This window comes from Rhineura floridana, chromosome 7, assembly GCF_030035675.1.
Source record: "Rhineura floridana isolate rRhiFlo1 chromosome 7, rRhiFlo1.hap2, whole genome shotgun sequence".
Lineage (NCBI taxonomy): Eukaryota > Metazoa > Chordata > Lepidosauria > Squamata > Rhineuridae > Rhineura > Rhineura floridana.
The window spans coordinates 7989277-8003991 of record NC_084486.1 but is presented as its reverse complement, the minus strand read 5'-3'; the positions used below and the strand labels follow the sequence as shown (position 1 = coordinate 8003991).

The following is a 14715-nucleotide window of genomic DNA, read 5'->3' as shown; positions in this document are numbered from 1 at the left end:
TGCCGGACGGACTTCCAACAAGCTCTAACTGATTAAGCGACACGTTTATCTTTTCTTCAAAGAAAAACGGACTTTAACAGGCAAGCATCCTTCTTTCTATTTTTTTTTCACTTGGTTTAAATTGTTGCAGCAACAAGAGATTTGTCAATGAATCAGCTATAAAGAATTTCTGGGTGAGTTATAACTCTTCTCTTTTATTCACGAAATTAAGGAGGAAAGAAATTGAAAAAGCTTATCTTTGTTTTTATTGCAAAAAGCTGGCCTGGAAGTGCATTCTAAAGATACAAACGGAAGAGGGATTTCTATTTCGAGGAGGAAATAAATAAATAAATAAATTTGATTTATGAACTTTGGAGTATTATATGTCCGGGACTATTTTCTTTTTGGTCTATTTCATTTTGACGAATCTACTTGTTCACGACGCCACTAACTGTTTTGAAGCTGGGAACTAAATTTGTTTTGTATTCCTGAACATATAAGAGATAAGGCAGGCTGTACTGTCTACACTGTGATGTCATCAAGCCTGGAATATTAACCCAATTGTGGCTGAAATAATTTTTGTTTTCGTGGTTTTAAGAATGGCAATCAGGAAAGTGGCTGAGACCATGGAAGAAATTATGTTTCAGAAAATAATGGATGAGATTGAGATAACGAAACAAACCCTGAGACAGGGTAGACAGGAGATGAAAATTGAATTTGGCAAAATGACGCAGGAGCTTAAAGAAATAGGGGATCTTGTGAGAGAGGAGATTGATGAGATTAGAGATGAGAAAAGAAAAATTAAAGGGAAGATACAAGCCCTGGAGATTGGAACAAATGTGGAATTGGAAAAAGATTTGGAGTTTATGGATATTAGAAACAAAGTTTATTGTTTGGAATTCAACGTTGTCTCTGAAGAAATTAATGAAGATATTAGAGATAAAGTTATCAAGGTCTTGGATAACTTTCTGGACTGGAATGATGTGATGGAGCTTGACATAGAAAAAATCGATGGAATTAACTACAGATATGTGACAATGGAAAAATTCTCAAGAGATGAGCCAGTGCATTTTGTAAAAAAGAATATGACTTTACAACAATATTTCAACAACATATTCAGAATTGATGGCAAGGAAATATTTGTGATAAAGGAAATTCCCATCAGACTCTTATTATATGACTATGGCTATGACAGCAAGATTATTATGGGATACTGATAATGGAAGAATGGATATTGAAATTACTGGACTGAACAGGACTATTGAAGATGGAAGATGGAATTAACATTGATAATGGAAGAATGGCTATTGAAATTATTAGACCTAATAGATTTGAACGAGATGGATTAATCGACATGTTTATTTGGAGAAAAATTGAAAGATATATCTCTCAAGGAATTGAAACCTCTCTTTGACTTTTTGTGGAAAGAATAAAGTAATGTTTATGAGATTTGATGATTAATTAAGATAACTACTGGAGGAAAGTGATTTTATAATATAATTTAAGAGACAGGATTGTTATATATTGTAGACCTATAACTGATCTGCGACAAATCGGAAGTCAACATTTTATTTTATTGTTTAATTATTTTTGTTTTGTTTTTTGTCTTTGAAAATTTGAATAAAAATTAATGATAAAAAAAAAGAAAATAAGACAGCAGCAGGAAAAGTGCACTAAAGGAGACGTGAAAACAGAAACTCTTTAGGACCCTAGCGATTCCTATTGCCTGGTGTTCAAACAGCTCAGTTATCAATCACAGCTCTGCCTTCACTCATTGGCCAAAAATACCAACTGGCAGGAGGAGCCAGGCTGGCTCATTTCACAGAAAATTTGCTTTATAACTTTTTTTGCAGGAGGGCTACAGGCTCACTTTTTTAAAAAAAAGAAAACTTAAGAGTCTGGCCTCCCTTCACAGGCACAATGACACCTACGGACACTAGGCTGGCAACCCACAATCAATAACATGATTTTTACTTAAATGTTTTGGAGGGACAAACGAATTGCTATTATTATTATTATTAATTAGATTTATATCCCGCCCTTTCTCCCAGAAGAAGCCCAGGGCAGCATATGAAATACCTTAGGTTAAAAAGCAAAATCTTGAAACATAATTTTTCCACATTTTACATCAAAGTTAGTGGTATATAGTAGATGAACTTGGACCAGGGAGATCCCAGATTCAAATCCCTGCTCAGACATAATGGGTGATCTTGAACAAGTCACACCTGATAGGGTTGTTATAAGAATCAGAATGGATAACCTACACATACTCCACCTGACTCTGGCATTGTACTACTCAATCAGGAGTGCCAAACTGAAGCTCGGCCTTTCAAACCTATTGATGCAAATAAGACTCTTATATAAAGGACAAATTGAAACAAACATGTACCCAATAATCAATTGATTGATGTTGAAGTGTGGCAAACAAAGGACAAGTGGAATTTAGTATGATTAGCTTCACTACAACAATTACCTTGAAACCAAATGAGTAACATTCCTGTTCTCAATCCCCAAAAAAGTCTATTGTGGACTAGAAAGTGAATCAGAAAACCTCTCATCTGATACTACAGCAGCATTGGCTGGACCCTGCCTTTCACTTCACAAGATCTGAAATAAGGAGCAGTTACTCCTGAAAATCAAGTTCCTCCCCTACCAACTGAACAAGGAACATAGGCTTTCCTGTTCCTGTAGCTCAATGATAGGATACATGCTTTCCAAGCATACGGTCCCAGATTCAATCCCTGGCATCTCCAGGTACGGGTGGGAAAGACTCCTGCCTTAAACCTTGGCGGGACACTGCCAGTCAAGTGTTTATAATACTGAGCTAGAGGGATCAATGTCTCGGGATAAGGCAGGTTCCCATGTTCCAGTTCCCTGTATCAGTAAAGTGGCTATTCCATGTGTGGGTGCCTTTGATACAGAACCTGACACCTACGGGTTTGACTATGTTCTGCTTCAATATAAAACAGCCTCCTATGATGAACAAGCAGTTTTTGAGTCCAGGCAAGGATAACGCCACTTGTACAAGAGTGGAGTCTGAGATGAGCAACATGCATGGCACTTGGCAGCATGGAGTACAAGAATGTCACTCCACATGGATTGGGGAGATCTGCAGTAAACAGGAAGAATTTTAATTACAGTCCATTCACTCAGGATGTTTGTAATTTATTTTAGTGGAAAGCTAAGCTGGCTATTTTCGTATTTTGTTTTAAGGTTTTCCCTCATAAATTTTTGGCACATTGCACTGAAAGTACATTGTAATTCTGCAAACTCATGGTTATCAGAGAATAGTATTAAGAAACCCACTTATAACTCAAAGAGGAAGATGTACTGTGAGGTGTTCCAACAAGCTCTGCATTTAACTTTGCAAATGAATTAAACATGGAAAATATTTAAGACTTACTTGTCAAGGAAGTCCTTGTCCACAACTGCACAGATATCCAGAAGAGGATTTCCCATTCCAAAAAGCACATTTTCACTGCAAGATAAAGTTGTCCAAGTTACTTAGTTCCAAGAAAAACAAACGATTTTGAGATCATAAAATCATACCCCACCTTCCATGAATGGATTACAATTTTCTGAGAAACACAAACACTACATAGTTTGGGAGACAGGGGGAGGGGGGGGAGAGAAGAAGAAACCAAAATAAAGAAACCAAAGGGCTTAACGGTATAGAATTTTTCAGCAAATTGGTGAAGTGACTTCTGAAATTCTGGAATAATCCACTGCAATGTCTATTCAAAAGACCATGAATCCACAAATATGGCTCAGTTTGGATATACAGACATCTTTGTTTGAGGTTTAGATAGTTGGGACTAGTTTTAATAAAATGTAAATTGCAATAATCTTCAATCTACAGAAAGCATAGGATAATTATATTAATTAAATGTAAACACATGAAACAAAACCCCAAGTTTTTGATGCTTATTTAACAAAGATTTTCAAGGTACATTTAAACGCCGCACACCAGGTTTGATAATTGTGTGCAGCAACACACATGCACATACATTGCACACAGCCCTGCTCCCAGTCTCCCTTGGCACATATCCCTCCCACTCAGGATAGAAGTATTTTGTCCCATCCTTCCCATTAAAAGTCATCTTTCACTATCTTGTTTTCCAAGTCCCACCTCACAATACTTTGCCTCCAAGTAAACCCTTCTTTAGATGTTCAAGGAGCATTTTTAAATAAGTTTAGCTGCTATGGGCTAGGTGAATGTTATACAAACATCTGATCAGTTATTTTATTGATAGTTATCTCTGTGGACAGAGCACGTGTTTTTCATGCAGAAGATCCCAGATTCAATCCCTAGTGAAGAAATAGCCAGTGTGGTATCCTCCAGATATTCCTGGATTCCCACCTCCCATCAGCCAGCATGGCCAGTTTGGAGTCCAACAACATCTGAAAGAACCATGATGCCTAACATTTCCTGTTAAAAGGGTTGTGGGCACAAGTAGGCTGATAGAGGCTGCTGCACGTGACCCAGGAGAGCAGTTGTCAATCAAGAGTAAACAATTCTTGGCTAGGTTGACCAAAGATCAAACTTTCTTATGAAACTCAATGAAAATAAGCCAAATGCAGAATTCCAAACATGCACACACACACAAACCAACATTATCAATGATTAATTTTGGCACTAGTTAACAATTTAAAAGAAAAAATGAGAGATCATCATCTTCCTTTTAGTGCCAATGAGACACTCCTGTCTACCTGACACTAAAAATGGGAGAAAGTGCTTCTTTCAGCTGAGGGCTGCATTCCCTCAGGTGTGATCTGTCGGGGCCTCATACCAGTTCTGTGTGGAGCCAAAGCCAAAAGTGGGAAGAGTACTCCTCTCTCTTTCTGCCTTACCCTTTTCCTCCCCCTTGCCAAATAGATAAAATTAAGCTGAGAGCCTCATGTTGCACAGCCCTTCTTTAACAAGTATTGCTGCACTATTCAGAACTAGCACCTGTCTTCATCTACCTCATCGCCACCGTGAAGGTCTCATTTTACAAAAATGACACTTTCTTTCTACTGCAACAGTTACATCCATGTGTCATATTAGCTGGGAGAAAAAACAAAATTAGTCATTAAAAGGGGGGAAAGTATGCTTCTGTTTTAAATAGTAATTTACAATATTGGAAAAAAGAAATCAGAGGGTATTCTTACTATTTGGGTTTCTCTCATGAAAAGAAAGGGGGGTATAAATGTAATAAATAAATAAATAATAAATCTTTCTAGTTTTATGCTCAGAGGACTGACAGCTGCTAAGTTCTATGGAGGCAAGTCCTGAGCTCATATTTAGAAGTATCATTTTAAGGTAACAGACAAGTAGTTTATCACTGCTAGCAGTTGTTTAAGAAACATATCACAACAAATGATTCTGAATGTAGTCCCTTAAGTGAGCCCCACTGACTTCAGAAAAAGATGTTTCCATGTTATAAGTTTAGGATGATTTAGTACTGCAAGCTTGTTCACAGTTTGTAAAACAATGTCAACATGGCAAAGGCAGTATTAATCATTTGCCAGCTTTTGCTGGATGCCACATCACTTAAGGGACATCTCTGCTAGTTATAAATGTAGTTATAAACGTAGTTATAAATGCAATTAAATTCAAACTTTTAATCATTTCAAGGGGTTAACCTCATGGAGCCTGAAATGTAACGAAACTATATTTTCAATGTAGTTTGCAAATATAAACTCTGAACTCAGCTGAAAGTATGACAGTACAAGTTTTTCCTGCAATTATCTCAATGGCTTTGACACACATACTTTAGTCTAGAGCTCATTATTTGGGTGCCAGAATCCAAGTTAGCAATCAGTATTATACTCTCTCTCAGCTTTCATTTTATAATAATGAAGCATGCCCACATTATGTTACATAAATGGAGCCAGTAATTAAATAGAGTGTGGGAGCTGGATTAGGGAGGCATGGATTGAAATCAATGCTCAACCATGAAGCTCACTGCGTGATGTTGGGCCACTCACTCACTCTTAGCTTAACCAACCTCAAGAGAGTTGTGAATATAGTATTGAAAACTACACATCAGCTCCCGAGGTTATTGGATATATAAGAGAAGAAGAGCAATTTTGGAATTTCTGTTTATGAATATGTGAAGTTGCAAAAGTGTAGAGCAAATAAAAAACACAGACAATACTTTGAGATACTTGTTTGCTGTGTCTGCAATGTGGCTTATGAAGGGTCTTTTGAATAATTGCTCCCTCCCATCATATGGTAGTGCTTGCCCTGGAGTTGTGAGACAGTCTTGCGAAAAGTTAAATACACACACTCTGCATCTCAGCTGCCAACTTCTTTAAAAGCAAGGACTAGCAACATTAAATCAATCTGAATGAAAGCTGTTCTATTCCTAGACACATCTCAAAGCATGTTGGCCGACTGTAATCTAGTCGTTGAATTTAATCACATTTTCGGAGAGACATTGGTCTATGTTGCTCAACTAGAGGCAAAGAGATATCTGATACACTAGATACTGCCAGTGGAGAGAGAAGGAACAGAGAGCTATCCTAACTCTGGGGTTGAAACTTTATAGACAGAGTACATGTTCTAATTCATCCCATGGTGCCTAACAAACAAACTAAGAGAACACCCACCAACTTGCTGACTATTGGCATTGAAAATAAATGAGGAAAATATTTTGGTGAACCACAAGGCAGCTATCTACACAAGACAGCTTAGTTCATTTGCAATCTGAATCACTTTGGGGCTGGATCCAGACTTAATGGAGTTTTGCTTGTGATAGAGGAGCAGTGTGGGGGACAATTTTCGCCTATTCTTTCTCTCTGTGCTCCCTGAAAATCTGCTCTGGAGGGTGAGACAGCATGAGAAGTGATGTGCAGGACTGCAGAGAAATTGGTAAAATCACCTCCTGCCTTCCTCCAGTGGAAAATCTCCATTAGATCTTGATCACTTCCATTAATGGAAGGCCAACTACTATTCACAGACTTGACATGCTGAATCCAACTGCTGGAATCTCCAAGAGCTGCTTCAAATATATACACTGTAAACCTGGATTATGTACATTGCAAAACTCTAATGTTTAAAGCTGACATACTTTGTAAAATTAAAGTGCACTCACTGGGGGGGGATCAACAAAGCTTCCATTTACCATTATCTTACAAATACCATTTCCTGTAGAGTTAGCAAAAAACTCGGATCATAGCTCTCCCTCTGGCCACATGTTCAACAAGAGCACAACCGAAAACCAGTCATTCACATAGTGAATCTTTACTAAACAAGGAAATATGTATGGTCATTTAACTACTACTACCACACCCCTGCAGAGTAGGTACCATATTTCAGAATGACAGCCACAGGCTTAGATGACTTTGAAAGAGAATTAGACAAATTTATGGAGGATAAGTCTATCACTGGGTATTAACTATAATAGCTAAATGGAACCTCTGGGTTCAGAGGCAGTATTTCTGTCTCCTAGAATCTGGGAGTTGTTGAAAGCTTCTGATTGGCCACTCTTACAAAGAAAAAACTAGACTAGGTGGACCTTTGGTCTAACAGAGCTCTTCTCATGACCTTATTACAAGTTTTCCTTCCAGATGACTTTAAAAAAGTACTTTATTCAGCAGCCAAAGCCAGATTATTTCTGTTTTAATGCAGTTGTTTCCAAACTGTTTTCTGCAAAATCCTGGAGTTCAGTGGAAGATAATAGCAGCTTCCTTGATGAAAAGATTTGTAATAGTCTGAAATACAACTTGTCCACCATTTCTGATCTTTCCCTGCAATGCACAGCTTCAGGATGCCTTCTAGGAGGCACTCTCAATTTGCACAGAGAGATGACTAGTCATCAGAACCAATATGACTGGATTGCACATTCCAGAATTTTCTCAAAGGTTCTCTGTAACACGTTCTCCAAGTATACAATGTTATATCAACAGCAAGCATCTATAGTATGCGGAAGAGACAAAGCACAAAGAGTGTGGCATGTGAGTGTCTTGCTCATACTATTGCTAATGCAAGAGGTTCTTTTGAGTCATAGACAACCAGTTCCACAGAACTCACAAGCTTGCACATACTTTTGACCAGAGAAGCCAGCCCTTTAAAACATCTTGCCCAAGAAAGCTAGAAATATAGGACAAGAACAACAAATATTACAGGGCCACTCTTCACTCTTACTTTCTTTTAATAGAGATGCTAAAGAAATTAATCTACCCCACCCCAAAACTGCAAGAGCCTTCATTTTGGAAAAAGTGATGTCAAATCTATTAAGTCTGCAAATGGACACACACATATTTGGAAGTAAACCTTAATTATTACAATGGAACTTATTTCTGAGTAAATGTATATATGGCTTGAAATACAATAACCTTAAGGGGAGAGGAGAGAGAGCAAGCAATCTTCTCTCCCTTTTTTTGGAAGTATCAAAGTGGACCCAGAGGTCTGGGTTCAAATTCCTGCTTGGTAATGCAGTGGTTTGAAACCTTGGCCAAATTTCTATTTCAAAGATTCAGAATTTCATATCTGTGTAAAGATTTCCTGACGGTTTTACTGTTACCCCTCTTCAAAATTTATATTAATACAACACAAATGTGAAGACATTTAAATGTGGAAAAGCGAGAGAGAAACCATATGGGTAAAGTAAACCAAGCCACCACAATTTCACGTCACGTCCCTGCCGAAAGGCGAACCGGACACCCCCCTCCCCTGCGCGCTTTTACACACTGTCCCACCACCACCACCACCACCAATCGGCCAGAGGCGCTTCAGGTGAAAGGACGGCGGCAACAGCAGCTTTCCTGCCCCGGGGCAAGCCTCAAGTATGGAGCTACCTCAGAGCGGGCATGGCGGTGCTGTTGCCGCGGGTGTTTCTCCTGCTGTCGGGATTCTCCGTTGCTTGAACCTGAGAGGCAGCGGCAAGAGGGACTCTTAAGCAGCAGCCGTGCTCTGTCTTCTCGACACGCGACATCCAATCAATCTATCTCTCTCCAGCAGCTCGACTGATTGACTGAGCCGCCTCGAGCGAAGCGGGCCGACCCAACACAGCCATGCCAACCCCGCCTCCCTTCCCCACCTGCTCGCCGTCATTGGCTGGCAGGAGGAAGCCGGTGGGCAGGGTCAGAAAGAAAGGGGGGATGGCTGGGTAGCAACCGCGAGGCGGTAGCTAGAACTCATAGCGCACTTCTGCCCGGCCATTTAGGCTGCATTGAAACCCCGTGTGCGCGAGGCAAACATAGTCAAAGGTTATGCCATAAAGGACTAGCAAGACGCAGGCAGTTCCTACTCAGAGAGTTGCAGATTTCGCCATGTTTGCCGTGGGCACGGACTCATAACGGCCTTCCGCCATCTTTGCTGTGGGCAACTCGGATTACGTACATTTTCTCCACCCCGCCCCTACCAAACATACAGTTTTACTTAAAAATAAACAAATCCAAAAATATGCAAGAAGTGCCATTAAAGGAGTTACAGCTTACTCCTTTGTTAAATGATTAACAAAAAAGAGAAAGATGGAAATTCTCTGGGCTACAGCTCCAAATAGGTTGTTCTCACACTAAGCAGGTGCCAAACAAGCACGAGGGACAGAGGAATCAAGCCACGCTTGGTACTCACACTTGAGCCCACTTTAACAGTGGCTTATAATAATACTTGCCATTGACTAATATTTAGTATTGATAGTCCTTTCATATAGATTGTCCAAGGCTGATCTACATGTGGATGTACAAATCAGGCGGTAGAATGAACAGTTACCGCTTCAGATTACAAGGTAAGAGCTCGCATTTAAACGTTGCCGTGTGTGTGTGTGTGTGTGTTTTAAAAAACAGTAAATGGAAAACAAATATATATCCTTTATATACCATATTTTATTTTTTACTTTCAGAGAGGTTTGTTTTTAAACACGAGGAGCATTCAAAAATGCTCCCCATTACACTCTACCACTTCAAGACTCTACCACCACATTATTCTGCATGTAGATCAGGTCTCAACAATCCTTACAACCCTGTTGGTCAGTAGTATTATCCCCATGTTGTTGGGGGCAGGGGAGAGGAGGTTCAATACCAGCAGTCAGCCAGGTCAGGCATTGGCCAAGAGCCCCAGAAGCTTAGAAGAGCCCCTCACCAGCCTGACCCAGCTGTACCACCACTTATTGCTCTCCTCAATGGTCCCTGAATGGGCATTTCAGCAGTGGACGGGAGGCAATGCCGCTTTCAAACAGGAGCCAAGATTGCCTCCTATCTTCTGTGGGCACCAGCCATTTTACTGTAATTTTCCCAACATGTAGTCCCCAAGTCCACAGATCTATAACTAGCCTACAACCAGGGTAGTTTTCATGTAGTCAAGCCTTAGGGGGCAACTACAAGCCAACCTCCAAGTCTTACAGCTATCATTCTGTTCATCCTTACTTGAAAATAAGTCCAAATGAATTTAGTGGGGCTTACTTTTGAGTGAACGTAGAATCAAGTTACATGCCTCCAATCTTCAGCATATTTACTTGGCATACTGAAATCAATGTGAATTTTTATTCTGAATAGATATACACAGAACCAGGCTATAAAAGCAGAAGTTTCTTTCCCTCTGTATGACCATTGTGTCATTGGGAACAGGTTGTATTTCACTGAGTGTCTGCATGTTGCTTGATCAAACAGTCCAACTGCAAACGTCATCTTGGCTACCTGGAATAACTTTTACTTCCAAATTATTAGAGCTTCTGTTTTGCATGACCATAATTTCAGTCTCAAGGGAACTCAGCTGTACCAGAATTGTTTTCTCATCTCTTTCCTTACCAGCTTCCCTCCTTTCCCCCATTTCATTTCATTGAAGCCAGAAATGCCTTACATAACTGGCACAAAATTATTACGTTTTTGGCATCAGAAATGCTGACTGATGTAGTTTTTCCAAAAAAAACAGCGGGAGGAAATAAACCTGCACAGATCTGTACAACTTTCCATAATAGGTCTACAAACCCTTCTTGACCCAAGGATTGCAAAATTACCACTTGTAACATCAAATATTAACAATTCAAAAGCCTAGTAACAAAAATTGTGAATTTAAGTTTTACCAAGTTCAATGGGCTCTACTTCAGGGGGGACCAGATTGGGATGGGACTGTGGCACAGGGGAGAAGGACTTTAACCCTTTGCCCCTACCATTTAACCCTTTCCATTTTGGAAAGTCATGCCTGCTACTTGTTCAAAAGAAGCCACTCAAGGGCTAAAGATATGAATAGTTCTAAAAATGTAAATGTACTGCCTTCAAGTCAATTCCGACTTATGGCAACCCTATGAATAGGGTTTTCATGAGGCTGAGAGGCAGTGACTGGCCCAAGGTCACCCAGTGAGCTTCATGGCTTTGTGGGGATTTGAACCCTGGTCTCCCAAACTAATGGCCAAATAAATATGATAGTGTATCCATGTATTTATATCCAGCTGTCTGCCCTGTTCACAAATACAGCATTGGCGGGGCGGGTGTACATTAAATGAAAAGGAATGTAGTTCAGAGGAGTGAGGAGGTTTGCTCACTGACAGTGTTTGAGCAACTTTGCTATCAATCTGATCGAACTATGCAAGGAACTGCTTCTTAAATTTACCAGGTTTTAATTTCTAAGTCGATGGGCTTGTCGACTATCTTAACGGAGACTTGGGAAAGAGCCCTGGGAGTTGTTATCCAGGACACAACATGGGAGAAGTCTAGGTTAAACCCCACTTAAGACAATAGCAGCAAAACTCCAGAAGGTAACCCTTAAGATCTTGCATAGGTGGCATTGGACCCCACTCTGGCTTTACCATATGAATAAGCTGTTGTCTCCTTGATGCTGGAAGGGTTGCAATACCTTAGGATCTTTCAAGCATATGTGGTGGGACTGTGCCCCTGTTCAAGCTTTCTGGATCTCTCTATTCCAAGTGTGACCCACACACACATATTATAGGCTGCACTTTGTTCTCTGACCCGGTTTTGGCTGTCCTCTCTCTAGAACATGATATGAATCCTGGCATGATTCATTGGTTGCTTATCTCCTATCAGCTGCCAGGCTGGCCATTTCTGCAAAATGGAAAACTGGTACTGACCTCTCAATTTAGTACTGGATGACAAAATTTGGGACAGCTATTTCAGAGCGTCTCACGCATCATAGCAAAGTGATTCAAGGTCTGACAAGAAGGATTATTTTGACACTGTATGGTTTCCCTTTCTAAGTCATGTGAATTCTTGCTCTTCGTCAATAAAACTCAGGTTACCCATGTTTCACTGTGGATGAGCTATATCAATGCATTTGTTGGTATTGCCCCTGGTGTGAACTGACTGTCCTTTTTTATGGCATTTCTTGATTTAACTCTTGTAGAGCTGTGACACATGTTACATACATATTTGTACTTGTTATACAAACACGTTTTACATACAATACACTTTTTCTGGTGTTTCTTGATTTAACTTTTGTAAAGCTGTGACACATGTTACACACATATTTTGTAGTCCATTGTTGATTTTATTTTTCCAGGACTCAGTGGTTGTGAACCCCAGGATTCTGTTTTAATGTTTTTTACCTGAAAACTGAATAAAAATATATATTTTTAAAAGGAACATGTGGAGGAGGGGACAAAATGTACCCCTTCCCTCAATTTTCTTCATTGTACTTCGCTGTTTTAAGCAACTTTCTTCAAAACCTGACTCGTGCCTACTATTGACATAAGGCTAGGGAAAAACTTTTTAAAACAGCAGAGTGTGGCAAGATAAGGCAGTTCATGTGTTACTTTTCACGCAAAGAATAGACAATCTCCACCCTCACTTTACATATGAATAGGACGAACACATGGTCAAATGCCTGTTCACATCTAGTCTGGCCTTAGGCAGAAGGGGTTGTATATGAACTGTAATACATGCTACCCTCTCAGACATGGCACCTGACTTGTGGCACACTTTCCAAAATCTTGGTCACCAGTTTTATAAACAATTGCAGCTAACCCAGAGAGCTTCGGCTATGGGGCGGTATACAAGTGCAATAAATAAATAAATAAACAAACAAAAACAGTAATGAGTCCTGTGGCATCTTAAGGATGAACTTGTGTATTACTGCATAAGGTTTCATGGATTAGAGTCCATGGAAGTGAAGCAAGTGTACTCTAGTCTCCCAAAAGTTATGCCATAATACATTCGTTAGTCTTTTAGATACTACAGGTCTTTGTTGTTTTTGCTGCAACAGATTTAACACAGCTACCCCTCTGGAAGTTTGTAGCTAGCAAATAGCTAACATCCTTATTTAATTTCCAAATACTGAACAAGCTTGATTTTTCAGATTCCTTTTTCTCTACTTGATCATTTTCTTCCAGGGTATTTAAAAGAGTACTTCTCACAACACTTGTTAAATTAGTCTGAAAAGGGCAAGTTTCCTTTGCACCACAGATATCAAGTTACCTAACCTTTCATCATAAGGAGACAGAAGGAAAAAGATAAAGCCACCTTTAGAAGCTTTTCACATTTGGTTCAGGGCTGAGGGTGCCAGCATGTCACTACAATGGTGTGCCCTTCAGTCTAATATCTACAGTTTATCCGGGAACAAAGGTCTGTCTGTACAGCTCCCATTAATAGCAGCGCTAAAAGTTACCATACCAGAGAAAACACTGCACTAGCATTTCCCTGCCAATGGAACTTTGGTGATCCTTTCCCCCTCCCTTATTTTTTAAAAAAGATTGTTTCCATAATATCTTCCTCTCTTATACTTAAGACATGATGAAAGAAACGGGAACTTGCTCAAACAAAATAATCATATTTTAACTTGCAAGCTGCAATGACACTTGTTACAGACATTTATGTATCCAACTACTTACAAGGATTGCTTTGCAGTAGGATCTAAGCATGTATTGGCACATAAGATTAACTGTGCTTCCATTGAAATGGAAATGGATTGCCTTCAAGTCAATCCTGACTTATGGCAACCCTATGAATAGGGTTTTCACGGTAAGCAGTATTCAGAGGGGGTTTACCATTGCCTTCCTCTGAGGCTGAGAGGCAGTGACTGGCCCAAGGTCACCCAGTGAGCTTCATGGCTGTGTGGGGATTCGAACCCTGTTCTCCCAGGTCGTAGTCCAACATCTTAACCACTACGCCACACTAAAAAGTATTAAAAGTATTTAAAAGTATTATATATATATTACTGTTTGCACTTAATAGTAGGTATCATCAGCATATTGCTGACACCTTGCCCCAAATCTCCTGATGACCATTCCCAAGGGCTTCATATAGATATTAAACAGCATTGGAGACAAGATGGTACCCTGTGGCATCCCACAGCCCAACTGCCAGGGGGCCAAAAGACAATCACCCAATGCTATTATCTGAAAACATCCCTGGAGATCTGATCAGAACCACTTTAAAACAGTGCCTCCAGTACCCATCTCACCAAGTTAGCCCAGGATACCATGGTGAATGGTATCAAAAGCCACTGAGAGATCAAGTAAGAATAACAGGGTAGCACTCCACCTGTCCTCCTGATAAAGGTCATCCATCAGGGCAACCAAGGTTGATTCAGTCCTATAACCGGGCCAGAACCAGACTGGAATGGGTCAAGATAATCTATTTCATCCAAGGGTACTTGCAATTGCTGCGCCACAACCTACTCAATCACCTTCCATAAGAATGAGGTATTTGTAACTGGACGGAAGTTGTCACAAACGAATTGGTCCAGGGTGGGCTTTTTCAGGAGTCACCGCCTCTTTCAGGGCAGCTGGGACCACTCCCTCCTTCAACAATGCATTGACCACACTCTGCATCCACTTGGTCATACATCCTCGGCAA

General features: G+C 40.1%; 2 protein-coding genes across 5 annotated transcripts in view; one reads left to right on the top strand and one right to left on the bottom strand.

Annotated features, from left to right (window-relative positions):
- Positions 1–14715, bottom strand: part of ADK (adenosine kinase) — a 466326-nt gene that overhangs the window by 435468 nt on the left and 16143 nt on the right. The window contains exons 1-2 of one of the 3 annotated variants that reach the window (XM_061634838.1): positions 8764–8992; positions 3383–3457 (exon numbers count right to left, since the gene is read on the bottom strand). In XM_061634838.1, coding sequence (XP_061490822.1) covers positions 3383–3457; positions 8764–8900 — 212 coding nt within the window. In that variant the 5' untranslated portion in view covers positions 8901–8992. Of the gene's footprint in view, positions 1–3382; positions 3458–8763; positions 8993–14715 lie in introns of those variants that run through there. The other 2 variants (XM_061634840.1, XM_061634839.1) reach the window with 2 other exon arrangements.
- AP3M1 (adaptor related protein complex 3 subunit mu 1) overlaps positions 9562–14715 on the top strand; it is a 49088-nt gene continuing 43934 nt past the window's right edge. The window contains exon 1 of one of the 2 annotated variants that reach the window (XM_061634844.1): positions 9562–9695. Coding sequence is in view for 1 of the 2 variants with exons in the window: in XM_061634846.1 (XP_061490830.1) it covers positions 9668–9695 (28 nt within the window). In the remaining variant the exon portion in view is untranslated. The remainder of the gene's footprint in view (positions 9696–14715) is intronic. The other variant, XM_061634846.1, reaches the window with a different exon arrangement.